Consider the following 14,523-nt stretch of genomic DNA (forward strand, 5'->3'; position numbering starts at 1 on the left):
TCCAAGCAGTGTGCCTTGGTGACATGGAGCCACTCCAGCAAAATCTGGTGGGCAAGGAAACAAAACTTGAAGAGCTCATTTGGTTGGAAAACATACATTCGTCTGTTTTGCCCAAAATCGCTCAAGCTGATGCTCTTGAGGGTTCACTTCTTTCCCCACCTGTGTGAAAGTTCACATAGCTTAATGCTCAGAAACAATCTTCTCTCCCTTATTTCCAAGTCTCTGGGGAGCCCTGACTGTACCCTCACCACACCGCCCCCCAACAAAACCCTCACAACAAACACCCCATGCGGCCCAGTGAACTGACCTGCCCGTCACCTTTCCTCTCTCCCAGCCTCTGTCTCTGTTCGGCTGAGACTAATTAATAAGTGATAAAATGGTCTTGCTATTTGGAAAGCTCCTTTTGTTTTCTCCCAAATCTATCTGGGCAGGCTCAGGCCAGTTCACCAACAGGGGTCCTAATTAAAGTCTGAAAATACATTGTAAAGGCAAGCTAGAAGTAGAGAGCCAGACATTACAGCAGCCTGTTCAGAGGAAAATCAACGCAAATTAAGCCACAGCCAGACAGAAACCAAAGCAACTTGCCATCACATAAATTATGTGTATTAGAATCAGAAAACCTTGGTGCTGGAAACGCTGCCCCGGAAGGCCCTGGAGAGACATAACATTGTGAAGTTGAGCATGTCCAGCCTTCACTTATGAGGAATTTAAAATAGATGATAGGCTCTTCTGTGGTCACTCTCTCAATTGCTGTGTACCTGGAATAAGGGCTGTCTTTGTTCCATTCATAATAGAAAGTCTTGGAGGCGGAAATAGGTTTCAAAAATTATTTGCTGTGGCCTTTGTGTGTAGAGGGATGGGAGCGGGAGGTGAGGACTGGAGAAACACGCTAGTAGGACTCACCAACACAGCTTGGCCTCCATGTTGCCTTCTGTTAAATGGGAAGACCGCCAAGTCGGCACTCAGAAAGTTGTCAGGTGGGGTCACTGAGGTAACCGATACGCAGGCCCTTTGCAAACTACACACAAATGTGGCAGCGAAGAGTAAACCTGGTGTGTTTTACTCATCATCCATCCATCCATCCATCCATCCATCCATCCATCCATCCATCCACTCATACTCTTGTTCTATGCAAAAAAAAGATTCCTGGCAGCTGAGCTGGGTATGATCCTTGGCAATTTCCCCCTTTCCAACATTCTCCTTGTGGATATGAGTACATTCGCGCTCAAGGAAGGACACACACAAGGCACATGACAAGACGTGCGGCCCCCCCCCCACACACACACACCGGCATCTCGGCGCCTCTTAGATTGGACACTTCCCCACTGCCACAACCCTGAGCCATGCCATCCTGGAGATTCCTGCAATCTGACCCCTGCCCTCGCAGCCGCCAGTGTGGGCCACCCCTGGTAAGCTGGAGTGATCCATCTCAAATGCAGGCCAATGCCTTCAGTCCTCAGGGCCCCCACTGCCTCCAGGACCAAGTCCAAACACTCTTGAGCGTGCACATGAGACCCTTCACCAGGGGCCTCGTCCATTGGTCCAGCCTCACATTCCCTGTCCCAGCCACACTCAACCCCTGGAATGGCTGCCCTGGGAGAGCAAGGGCTTCTCGTTGTTTGGATCAGGGGTGTATTCCCAGCACCTAGGACAGTGCCTGTGGGAGCCTCCAGGAATATGTGTCCGGTGAAAGGGCACCTTTCATTTCTGGGTCTTTGCTCCTGTTATTCCCTCTGCCTACAACACGCTTTCCTCCCCCTTCATCTGGCTAATTCCTACTCATTGTTAGGGTCTCAACAGTGAGGTCCTTTATCCAGTACTTCTTGGCTTCCCTCTGGAGAAACAGTCTCTCTCTTCCTGCGGCCCCACAGGACTGTCTTTACCATGCTTCTGCTCTGGGTGGGTTCTATCATCCGAAAGGCAAGAAGCCCAGCATGGACCTTTCTCGTTCTTGACTGTGACCAATGTATAAATAACATGCTCATTCTATCCCAGAGGATCCAAATTCAGTTCCATCCAATCCAGGTTATTAAAGCCCTGGGGCAAGGGGCAAGAGGTACAGGGTTTCCTGCTCATACAGCACATTTCCATTCTGCACACTAAAGGCTGCTTTTCTTGGGGTGTCTGGGTGGCACAGTCGGTTGGGTGACTGATCTCAGTTTCAGCTTAGCTCATGATCTCAGGGTTGTGATCTTGGGGTCATAGGATCAAGCCCCACGTCAGGCTCCGCGCTCAGCTTGGCGTCCGCTTGAGATTCTCTCTCTCTCTCTCTCTCTTCTTCTGCCCCTCTCTCTGTACTCTCTCAAATGAATAAATAAATCTTTAAAAATAAATACATACAAATAAAAGCTGCTTTTCTTGGCTTCTTCACCACCTGGCTGGAAGCCTCTTAGGGCACAGCTGGCTGGGGTCTTCTAGCATTTGTCCTATGATGGGCTCTTAGCAGAGATTCCTTGCCAAATGCCTATAGTTGGGAGACTTGAGAGAAGAATGAATGACAGCCGCTGGACAGGAATTTTGAACTTGCAGTTGTGAAGCAGGCTGGTACCAAGGCCTCACCAGCTAATATTTCAGTTCCTTTTCTCGAAGATTGGCTGTTATCTGGACGATTGTGTTCCTGTAGGTCCCCGTCTAATTAAACAGAACCACGAGACTAAACCCTGCAGAACCTTTTGTGTAGGCTTCACCTTGGCCCAGCTGGTAGGTGGGCATTGCATGATTTTATGTCCGTTGGACCTACTACCCAAGGGCAAAGATGTAAATTCACCTGTCCCGTGACGCTGAGCAAATTTCTCGAAGTTAGCGGTGGAGGTCACAGAGTAAGAGGCCTTTTCCCTCAACCCTCAGTCTGAATCACTGCAGGGGGAGGCACAGAGATGAAGCTGGAAGGGGATTATGTGGTGGGGACGGAATCTTTCTCTTACGAATATAAGTCTCACTCGGAACGTTCCTTCTACCCTAGCTCTCAGGAAGACCTCATTACAATCCCCTGCCACTGTGAGTGCCCGCCTGGCTCCCAGCTTCCTTGGGATCGCTGCGAAACCTTTCAGAAGGCAGCAGGACAGCCGAGAAAACTCTGAGAGCTAACAGGATGGATGGGTGTTTGCAGAAAGCCAATGCTGAGAACAGAAATCACACAAGGTGTTTGATTGAATTGACAGATCAATTCATTCCTTCCCCGAGGCCCTCTTTCTTTCTTTTTTTTTTGTAAACTAAGGTTGTTTTCCATATCAGAGACCTTCTGTTGTTTTTTTTTTTTTAAGATTTTTATTTATTTATTTGACAGAGAGAGAGAGAGAGAGAGAGAGACAAGGAGAGAGGGAACACAAGCAGGGGGAGTGGGAGAGGGAGAAGCAGGCTCCCCGCGGAGCAGGGAGCCCGATGCGGGGCTCGATCCCAGGACCCTGGGATCATGACCTGAGCCGAAGGCAGACGCTCAACAAATGAGCCACCCAGGCGCCCCTGCCGAGGCCCTCTTTCTAGAAACAGACTCAAGCCCCTGGAAGCCTCTGACCTTCCAGTGGTGAATACTGATCTTTGGTTCCTGGCTAAGTCACAGCCTGTACTCAGCAGCGGCATTGATTTGATTCAGATTAGACCGGGGGCCCAGAAGGGCTGAAGCCGGGTGGAAGGAAATCAAGGTGCAAAGGTAACCTACTTCCAAGTCGATCCGCACAAGTGAATGTGCTTACGGTGTTCGGTCAACCTCACTCTGAGCCAGCCGGGGAGACCCTCTAAGTGACCGGCCAGGATCTGGGCTTGGCTCGCTGGGCTCACTTCCCCCAAGAGAACTACAGGTCATGACCACTCAGGTGCTCAAACCCCAGTTTGGACACCCTAAGCCGCTGCTAGAATCCAGTCACCAGCCAGGAGTCACCGCTCACTCCCAGAATTGCCAAGAAGTAGTTGCTGGTTCATCACAAGTTGAAAGCAATACTGGCCCTCTCTGGTGTGTGGCTGACAAGCTAGTGTGGTATTATCAGGGTTATTCCCTGGGTTCTCATAATGATTTAAGTGATGCAACTATTTTCAGAGTTAACTCTCTTCCAGAAGAGCTGGAAGAGATGCCAATGAAATACTATTTTTCCCCTCTCTCTTTTAAAGTGTGAGCGATTCCCTCCTCTAGCCCACATGGTGATGCAAGTTGCCTTGGGTTCCCTTTTTCCAGTTGCTTGAAATGTTTTGAGTTTTAGCTCATTACTAAGTCCGTGGCCTTTTTACCTGAATGCCCAGCATTTTGATTTTCCTTGGGTTATCTTACCGTTTTTAAACTTTCAATTGTTCAACAGCACCACTCAGCTCAGATTTGCACCAGACAGTGACAAAACGCCCAGCCCACCAGGTCAAGGGCAAAAGGCGCGTGGTCTGCTGAACCTACTGACAGGTGCAAGGGGCCCAGCTGCCTCGAAGTGCACAGGTGGGCTGTCACTAAACGCTCGGGAGCCCTGAACAGCAATGCCTTCCGTTAAAGAGACTTTCGCTGCTTTCCAGCGACTTTCGTTTTTTTTTCACAAATAAATTGTTTATCATTATTTTTAATGGAATCGATTTGCAAACTAGATAATCTGCCCCCACATGCTGGAAAGCGACTAGAGTACTATAAACACTTCACTCCTCTCTGGGCTTCAGTTTCCCTCTATGTGATAACAATGAGGACGCTCTTTGACCTGAGCTGCCTTTTTAGTGACATAGCTCTACCATAACCCTCAAGACTGTGGGGTTTCAGGCCACAACCCCTCCTTTACCACTATGTAAACGGAAGTTAGGAAATCTGTAAAGGAACCAAAATTGGGGCACTACCAGCTCAGCCTTTCTTCCCCCAAGGAATCCTTTTGTTCTGCAACAATGATGACATCACGATTATGTTGTGAATGGTGCCCATTCCGTTGACAAATTTGGCAAATAGCATCTACCATAACCAAGTGGTGAGGGAAAAAAAAAAAAAAACCCACACTACTGCTGTGTGCTGGCAGGGAAACGTTATGGAGACATTTAAGTGTTGCCTTGGGGACTTGGTCTAAGAAGGAACAGACTCAAGCAGATCCCAAGAGGACAGCCAAGTTGGGGCAAGTGGCTTGACCTTGACTGCCTCACCTGTGAAAGAAGAGAAACATGGGGTGGTGGCTGGAATTAACCGGGGTGATGCCCAGAACCTGGCACCACCCATGTGCTCAGCTTAGGTTAGCTATTACCACAACTGTCATGTTTGATTCAAATACAGATGTTGGCTCAATGTGGACGGTCCACATAGAGATTAACAGGGATTTGTCTCTGGAACCTACTCCTCCTTCCACAATGTATCATTTAGACTTTTCGTTATGCAGAGTAGCTGATGCACTCCTCACCATTCAAATGGATATTATTTCTAACACCGATACCAAAAATAACCATAGCTCACATATAACCGTGTCTGTTGAGAGCCAGGCTCTGTGCTAACTGCCTGCATGGATTACTTAATTTAATCCCCACAATATCCTATGAGGCGGGTGCTACATAAGTCCCCATTTACAGACAAGGAAAGCAAAGCTCCAAGGGATATGTAATTTGTCCAGAGTCACACAGATGGAAAGTAGTACGGCCAGGATTTGAACCGGAGCCACCTGACTCCGGAGCATGACTTCTTAAGCAGGATATTTAGTCTTCAAAGCAACAATCGTTCATCAAGCCCCTGCTACACTACAGATTATGTGAGGAGCAGGGGTAAACATATATGCAGTATAGCTCATTGTTCTGGGTTGACTAGCATCCCCCCCCCCAATTTCACGTCAACCCAGAACCTGGGAATATGACCTTATTTGGAAACTGGGCCTTTGCGGATGTAATCAGGTAGAGACGAGGTCATACTGGGTTTGGATGGGCCCGAAAGCCAGTGATGGCGGCCTTATAAGAAGAAGGGGATTTAGACATGTGCATGCAGGGCAAATCCCACGGAAGAGTGGGAGCAGAGAACGGAGTGATGCATCCACAAGCCCAGGAAGCCAAGGACCACCTGCAGCCACCAGAAGCCAGGAGAGGGGCATGGAACCGATTCTTCTTCGGAGCTTCCAGAAACACCCAACCCTGCCAACACCTTGATGCAGGACTCCTAGCCTCCTGACCCATGAGAGGATATACAGGAGCTGCTTTAAGCCACACAGTCTATAGTAATTTGTTGTGGGAGTCCGAGGAAACAATACCCTAATAGAAAAGAGACAATAAGAAAGACACTTTATCAAGTCACTTGGGGACCCTGTTTGGCAATAGGAGTTCTTCTCTGAAAGTCATGGTTCCCCACCGGCCGTGAGTAGGCAGGGGCCAGGCCAGCGATGAATCAATCCGTGGCCTCACAGGAAGCCTGCTTTCCTGTCAACAAAGCACAGAGAGAAAAACCACCTCGGACACAGACATCGGGCCAGAGGGCCGGCCGCCTGGCCCCTGTCACAAGGCTCAGATGGAGAGAATATTTTCACAAAGGGAGGAAAAAAGAGGAGAGCCCACCAAACGGTGCTTGCGTCTGGATCCTGAGGTGCCGTTTCTGCTCTGGATGAGCTGGGCGCCGGTGGGGACAGCTCAGAAGGGGAAGGTCCAGGCCTCCGAAATCTCGGTTTCAATAATGGGCCAGATACTTCCCCACAAACCCACTCGACACTAAAAGCAGAAGTTGTTAAGTATTCGGAATCCAGTTCCCTTTGAGGATCTAGTAAATGCTATAGATTAAATCTCTTCCCAGAAAAAGAAAAAAATTCCAACGTGCAAAATTTGGAGTGAGTGACATGTCAAGGGATCTTGACCTAAAGCCCATTCACCGAAAAACAATGATGTATAAATTTCCTCCTGGGCAATAGGCGCTGTGCTCTGTGCTAGGAACACAAGAGGGGCAGAACAGACGAGGCACTTTCCTTCCCGAAGGCCAGAGCTAAAAGGGAGGTGTGTGATTTTCCTTGGCTGCCACAACAAAGGAGCACAAACGGGAGGCTGGAAATGACAGAAATGTAATTCTCTCATGGGGCAGGAGGGCTGGAAGTCTGAAATCAAGCTGTCAGGAGGGTTGGTTCCTTCTGGAGGCTCAGAGAGAGAATCTGTCCCATGCCTCTTTCCTGGTTTCTCGCGCTTGTCAGCGATCCCTGGCATTCCCAGCTCGCGGACACACCACCGCATTCCCTGCCTCTGCCTTCCCATCACCTCCCCTGGGTGTCTCTCTGTGTCCTCGCCTCTTCTTAGAAGGACACTAGTCATTGGATTTATGACCCACCCTCAGTGGAGGTCAGATCCATAACTAAGGGGCACCTGGGTGGCTCAGTCGGTTAAGCATCTGCCTTTGGCTCAGGTCATGATCTCAGGGTCCTGGGATCGAGCCCCTGGTCCGGCTCCCTGCTCAGCGGGGAGTCTGCTTCTCCCTCTCCCCTTGCTGGTGCTCTGTCTCTCTCTCTTTCAAATAAATAAATAAATAAAATCTTAAAAAAAAAAAAAGATCCATAACTAAGTACATTTGCAAAGTCCCTGTTTCCAAATAAGGTCACATTCTGAGGTTCCAGGTGGGCATGAATTGAGGGGGAGCACTCTATTCGACCCGATAGAGGTGGTCATACGGTTACACAGTCCCCACAGGGAGCCGGCAGAGAAGCGGGCAGCATCCGAGAAAGCTTTCCCGAGGATCTCTGGGGGCACGGGGGCCCCAGATTGTGAGTAGAAACTAACTACGCAGAAGAAGTAGAAAGCTCACCAGGAAGATGGAGTCACCTAGCTGAGGCCCAGACACAGGGAGGCACCGAGTGAACAGAGGGGCCGCGCAGAGAGCCAGGGTGGTGGAGGGGCTGGTCTTGTAAGCTGCTCTCCAGAGTTCGGACTGGATCCCTAGGGCCACAAAATGCCTTTGAAGGATTGAAAGCAGAGGAGTGTTCCTAGAAAAGTTCACTTCGGCTGAGGTGGGGTGGATGGACTAGAGCGGGGGAGGCCAGATGCAGGGACCCCCGAGGGTCTGCATCTCCGGGGAAGCTCCGGGCTCCTGGATACAAGTGGCTGAGATGCTGTGGCAAGGCCTCACGTGGGGTCCTAACCAGCTAGCTGGAACTGTTCCCACCGAGCTGGACGGAGGAGTTGAGCGCAGTGCGGGTGGGAGCTGAACTAGCCAGTCAGACTGCCGTCAGCCCAAGATGCATACTTCTCGGCCCAAGATGCAGACTTCTGTCTGAACTCTCTGATATGTGGTCTCTTTCTGAGTGGAAAGGGGCTTATGAACATCCAGGCCTGTTCAAATGCACAAGCCCTTCCCTTTTATGGTCCCCTGGAGTTATGTGTGCCCTTCCCTGGACCAGTAAGTCCTGTCTGCTCACAGATAAGTCCTCCTACCTTTGTGTGTCTTGCTGACTCAGTCACTCTTCAAAGGTCACCTTCTCCCCTGAACCCCCAGTCTGGGTTCTGCAGCCTCCCTTGCAGACTCCAAAAGTCCCGGATGCAGGCTCATGTACTCGGTTGTAATGCCTACTTTCCTTTTAACCTGTCCCCTCCCCCAGACGATAAGTACCAGAGGTAACTTGTTCACCTCCGTATTCCCAGCTCCGAACACACACACACACACACACACACACACACACACACACACACACACACACACTAACATATCAGATGGATGAATGGATGGATTTCTTCAAGATGCTGTACTGGCTTCAAGCCAAATTAGTCAATCAATTAACTAAGTCGACATGGACCCATCAGTTGTTCTCTAAGTGCCTTACGCTGTCCCCTCCCGCAGAGAGTCAGGCATACAAAAAGATGCTGGCTCAGCATCCTCAAGACTCACCTCATTCCTTCAGCAGCCATCTTATCAAGGTTGACAGTGTCCTTCGTTTCTGCCCAGTTCGCCCCCAGGTCCCCCCACCCCATGTCATCTGCCAAAATGATCACGAAATTTGGCTTCTGGCCTCTTGTTTCCCCACTGAAGGAAAAATCCACAAGGGGATACAGGCCTCCCAAAAAAGTCACACCCACAAGCAGAACCTTTAGAAAAAGCCAGCCCATGGTGGGGAGGGGAGGGGAGGGGAGGGTAATCACTGTCTGGAGTAACTGTGAGCCACAGCTAAAGATTTTTCCGAGGGCTCTCTCCTGCTCCGTTTCAGGGCAGGGAGTTTGCAAGAAGATACGGTGGTGGCGGTCTTGTTGGGAGTGGTCCCTAGAAGGATGGTGGGGCTACAGAAGTGAGGCCCCCACCTGGAATCCTCATTCGAGAGAGTCAGGAAACTTGCAACCCCGAATGTGGTTTGCCCCTCTGCAGCTCCGAGGGAGGACCGGCTGTGTGCGACAATCAGCCCTCAGTGTCAACAGCTCTCTGGCCACTTAGCGAAGGATCCCTCTGTGCTCAGGGATGTCAGCGCCGTGCATCTGTTCAGGACTCCAGTTGGTGAGTGCAGGATAAATTCTCACATCTGCAGAACACCTGGACGTTCTAGAAGCCGCAGTCAGCCTCGAGTGAGTTTCTCAGTTCCAGATGGTTGAGGGCTTCGTGTTTCTGTAAGGTTTCCTGAAAGAACAAAAATTGACAAGAAAACAGAGTTAAAACTGCCAGTGCAGCTGTGTTTTCCTCAGTAGCTTAGGAAATAATCTCTTTTCCACGCCAACAGATGTTTTCCTTCTCACTTGAATATGTAGCTGGTTCATCAGTTTCTCCACCTGAGGAATCGTGATGATGACAATGTTTGCCACGGACCTATAATCACGGGGTTGGGAGCACTATTAGGGACGAGGTCTCTCAACTTACTCGCTACAGGGATGAGGACACTGAGGCCCGGTGTCCTGGAAGGGGCATGGGCCAGCACCCAGCTCTGTGAAACCCCAGTTCTTCCCCACCCCCACCCCACCACGCTTCCCTGACATCCCCAAACTAACCGTGACCTTATCAAACCCACCGAGAATTCCAGAAGAAAGAGTGAGACCTTTGTGACCAAGACATGATTCTTTCTAACAGTCATGCTGTCAACTCATATTTCTATATAAAATTCTTGTTGGAAAATGATTTGAGAAAAAAAGAAACATAAAGAAAATTAATGGTATAATCTAGGTGGAGAATATCCGGGTACTTGAGGTAGAACGTTCGATTTTGCTGTTTGAAATGTTTCACAATAAAATGTCAGAAACACCTTTCCAAAAAATGTTAACGGAAATTGTCCCTTTACATCTCAACAATGTGATTTTTATTAAAATCTAAAGACAGGCTCAACCAAGGCTTCTTACACTTGGATATACCTACAGATCAGCTACAGGTCTTATCAAATGCAGATTCATAAGAAAGGCTGGGGTATTTCTAACAAACTCCTAGGTGAAGACTATATCGCTAGACCTTAAATCACACTTGGAGTACCAATAGGCTTAGAAATAAAAACATCATGATTCTTGTCCAAGAAGAAAACGAACCTAAACTGGAGATGCTTAACCTACTGGAGATAATGCAACTTCAGTGGACAAGCATGAAAGCCATAAATCAGGTCAAATTTTGAAAAACAGGAATCAAAGGTTATGTTTTCAATGGCAGGTTGCAAATGGGAACCATAGAATAAAACCATATCATCCCTACTTCACTTGAAAGCCTTAAATTTACAAGGTTAGTAAGGAGGCACAGACTTGAAATTCTGGACCAAGTGAAAAAACTGTTGGGACACCCAAACCATTGAGAGGATTAGAGGGGAACTAATTTGTAATATATAAAGATGCTACTGGGGCTGGGATTATGATAGACGTGATGTGCAGTTGTGTATCTCTTCCCTTGAGGAAGGAATGCACAACTGAGAGAACCAGCCAGCCGGCCTAACTGCCAACGCAAGTGGATGGGGGTGGTTGGAGGTATGTAAATTCTGCAAGACCCAGATAAACTCAAAAGGTTGGGCAGATACATACTTAATCAAAATAAAAGGGAGTTCAAGTAAACAGTCATGGTCATCTGGAGGCCAGTGAATCAATTGTTCAGAAATGCAAATTCTTCTGTTTTCCAAGAGGAGACTTATTCTTTCAAACTCAATTAGATTCAACCGGTATTTGTTGATCTTGAGGCCCCAAAGACTTCTCCCTTTCTAGAAGAAGAAAGAGCCCTTGCACAAGGAGGGCACCCAACAAACACTTGTTGACCTGCTGGTTGATTCCCAGCCTCATTCTACTGGCTTCTGACCATGAGCAACAATCATAGGAGGCTTTTCTTCTTAAAGCTACTTAGCTTGGAACTCTAGAGTGGCCTCATTCTTCGTCAGTAATCCATTTTGGAATGACCCAACACGAAGGACTCCGGGGGAAAAAAAAAATCGCTTAAGGAAAAAGCTAAAATTAAGGTGGGAACATAAATAAACAGATTGTTTTTCTTAACAGTTCCATGATAAAACATTCCTTTGAGGATTTTCAAAGAGAATCATTAATACTTAAAAATTTCGGTGAATGGAAATAAGCTAATTTAGTCAGTACGCCATTGCATTATCCTTCATGCCCATACCTCCAGGGAGATATTTAATCTTTTCCCATTTATTTTTTTTAACTACAGTGAAAACGAAAATCAGATACTCAAAGAATGGATCTGAAGCCATGGACTTTGATTAAGATCCAGGCTGACATTACAGAAAACAGGATGGTGGTTCCTCAAAAAATTAAAAATAGAATGACCATATGATCCAACAATCACATTTCTGGGTATCTATGCAGAGAAATGAGATCAGTATCATGAAGAGATATCGGCACCCTGTGTTGACTGCAGCATTACTCACAATCACCAAAATATGGGAACAACCTCAGTGTCCACGAGTGAATGAAGAAAGAAAATGTGCTGCATATAGAGTACATACACAATGGAATAGTATTCAGCCTGGAAAAAGAAATCGTGGAAAAGAAAGTTGTTGCCATTTGCGAGAACCTCGATAAACCTGGAAGACGTTATGCTGAGTGAAATAAGCCAGACACAGAAAGACAAATACTGCATGATCTCACTTATATGTGAAATCTAAAAAAAAAAAAAAGTCAAACACATAGAAGCAAAGGGGAGAATGGTAGATGTTAAATGTCCTCACCACAAAAAATTTAAAACATATGTAACGGCATGAGGTGATGCACGTGCTAATGAGGCTGTGGACATCATTTCAAACTATTTATGTACACCAAAACACCACACTGTACGCAGTAAACACATACGCATTTTATTTGTTGATCAGACCTCAGTGAAGCTGCGGGAAAGCTTTTAAAAGATGCAGGCTGAGAACTTTGTGCTCAGTGCCTCATCCGAGGTCCTCTTCCCAACTTTCTTTATGCATCACCCTGCCCCTCTCAGAAGGGAGGGTGGACACAGACAGGGAGCATGTCTGTGGGCCTAGGAAGGAAAGGGGAGTCTTTGGCAAATAGAGCATCCCCTCCTCCCTCCACTGGGCTGGAAGGAACTTGACCACCGTACTCAACCAACCCCCCAAGGAAGACCCATCGGCTCCATCCAAGCAGAACAAACTGGAATAGATCCCTGCTGAGCACAAGTATGAACCCCTGGCCATGCCTCGATGCTCCTCGGGCAGCCCGAGAGTGAACTTGAGTTGCCCCTCCGCTCAGCAATGACCTGTCTTCTTCTCTACAACCCCTGCTAGAAAACAAGGCTTCTGAGTCTGCTCAGTGTTGGCCTTTCTTTCGGTTCCGGGCTCGCTTCTGGGGAAAGGTGCTCAGGAGCCGCGGAACGACCGGGCAGGCAGCGGTCGGTCAGAAGGGCTGAGGATGGAATGGCATGAGTCAACCTGAAGACGGGGCTTGCGGTGTCTGAACCCCAGGCCTGGCTCCCTGAGGACCTCCCTGCGGCCAAGCAGCCTGCTAGAGGGCCTTGAGAACAGCTGAAATAACAAGAAGTTTGGGCAGAATTTCTGGCAGAGGGCTCTGTTGGTTTTCCAGAGACAAAGCTTCTGAGGAGCCGAGGCCAAAAAAGAGGCACAGGGAGAGTGTGATGTGCAGGTGGCGGGGGTGGGGGGTGGGGGGGTGGCCAGGAGGCGCCTGGGGTCCCAGCTGCCCGCACGTAGTCTGCACCAATCCCCACCCACCCCTCCCCATGCCTTGTCATCCCTCCAGCAAACGTGCACTGAGCGACCGGTCTCAGTCTAGGCGCTGTGCGTAGAGCAGTGAAAGAAACACAAAACCCCTGCCCTCCTGCCGCTTCCTTTCTCGAGGGGGATGGAGGTGGGCGGGGGAGGGGGGTGGAGAAATGAAATGAGTAAAACGTCCGTGCGGGGGGAGAAAAACTCAAGGCAGGAAGCAGCTCACGAGGTGCACAGTGAAGGAGGTCAGGCGACAGCCTCATGGAGAAGGGGAACCTTCCAGAAGGCTCTGCAGGGGGTAAAGGAGGAAGCAGTGCAGCATTCAGAGAGGAATGCCAGGCAGGGAGACCAGTAAGGCAAAGGGCTGGTGCATGTGAGGAGCAGCAAACAGTGCAGGAGGGAGAGGGAGTTCTGACCTACATATCGGAGAATTCAGCCCCTGCTCTGCCGGGAATAAACAACGGGGTGGCAGGGAAGGGAAGATGAGAATCAGGAGTCAGCTGCACCAGCCCAGGCGAGCCCAGGTGAGCCCAGGTGAGCCCAGGTGAGAGGCAATGCTGGGGGTGGGGGCAGGCCCAGTGCCCGGGGTGCCAAATTTAAGGAGGCGGCGCTCCATCTCGGTACCCACCTGTGCTCTCAGGACTCTTAACAGCGAGCACCTCCTGGAATTTTGCCTCACCCAAATCCAGGTCCAAGTGGTGAGGAAAAATCCAGTTACCTTGGGAACCAAGACAATTTTTCAGGTTATTTAATGTCTATGTGTAATAAAGATCCTCGTGGAAAAAACAAACAAACAAACATCCTCGCGGTCCCTTCCTTTGCCCTGAGATCCTACCTAACATGTCAGTTCGGGACGGCCCCAACTCAGAAAGATTGCTTTCTTAGAGTGTCACTGGGGGTCTCGGTCTTAGCTCAACAGAAGAGGCAAAGGCAATTTCTTTTTCTCTTTTTCTTTTTTTTTTTAAAGATTTTATTTATTTATTTGAGAGAGAGAATGAGGTAGAGAGCATGAGAGGGGAGAGGGTCAGAGGGAGAAGCAGACCCCCTGCCGAGCAGGGAGCCCGATGCAGGACTCCATCCCGGGACTCCAGGACCATGACCCGAGCGGAAGGCAGTCGCCCAACCAACTGAGCCACCCAGGCGCCCTGTTTCTTTTTCTTTCAGTTTTATTGACATGTAATTGACATACAGCACTGTATAACTTTTTAAGGTATTACAACAAAATGATGTGACTTATTTATATTGTGAAATGATCACCGAAATAAGTTTAGTTAACATCCACCATTTCCTGGAGCACTGGGTGGCTCAGTCGGTGAAGCGTCTGCCTCTGGCTCAGGTCATAACCCCAGGGCCCTGGGATCGAGCCCCGTGTCGTGCTCCCTGCTCAGTGGGGAGCCTGCTTCTCCCTCTCCTCATCCTCCACTCATGTTCTCTCTCGCTATCTCTCTCAAGTAAATAAATAAAATCTTTTTAAAAAAATCCATCATTTCCTATAGATACAAGAAAAAAG

At 48.8% G+C, this 14,523-nt stretch overlaps 1 protein-coding gene across 3 annotated transcripts in view; it reads right to left on the reverse strand.

Annotated features, from left to right (window-relative positions):
* The window catches only part of ARSG (arylsulfatase G), a 101,926-nt gene that overhangs the window by 54,944 nt on the left and 32,459 nt on the right, over window positions 1–14,523 (reverse strand). For 2 of the 3 annotated variants that reach the window (XR_015769312.1, XM_028112882.2), the window contains exon 2: window positions 8,780–9,496. Coding sequence is in view for 2 of the 3 variants with exons in the window: in XM_028112882.2 (XP_027968683.2) it covers window positions 8,780–8,997 (218 nt within the window). In the remaining variant the exon portion in view is untranslated. Of the gene's footprint in view, window positions 1–8,779; window positions 9,497–13,641; window positions 13,732–14,523 lie in introns of all 3 variants that reach the window. The other variant, XM_028112883.2, reaches the window with a different exon arrangement.

Source organism: Eumetopias jubatus, unplaced genomic scaffold (genome assembly GCF_037043125.1).
Source record: "Eumetopias jubatus isolate StellerSeaLion01/CBP00866 unplaced genomic scaffold, mEumJub1_p1.0 scaffold_10, whole genome shotgun sequence".
Taxonomy (NCBI): Eukaryota; Metazoa; Chordata; class Mammalia; order Carnivora; family Otariidae; genus Eumetopias; species Eumetopias jubatus.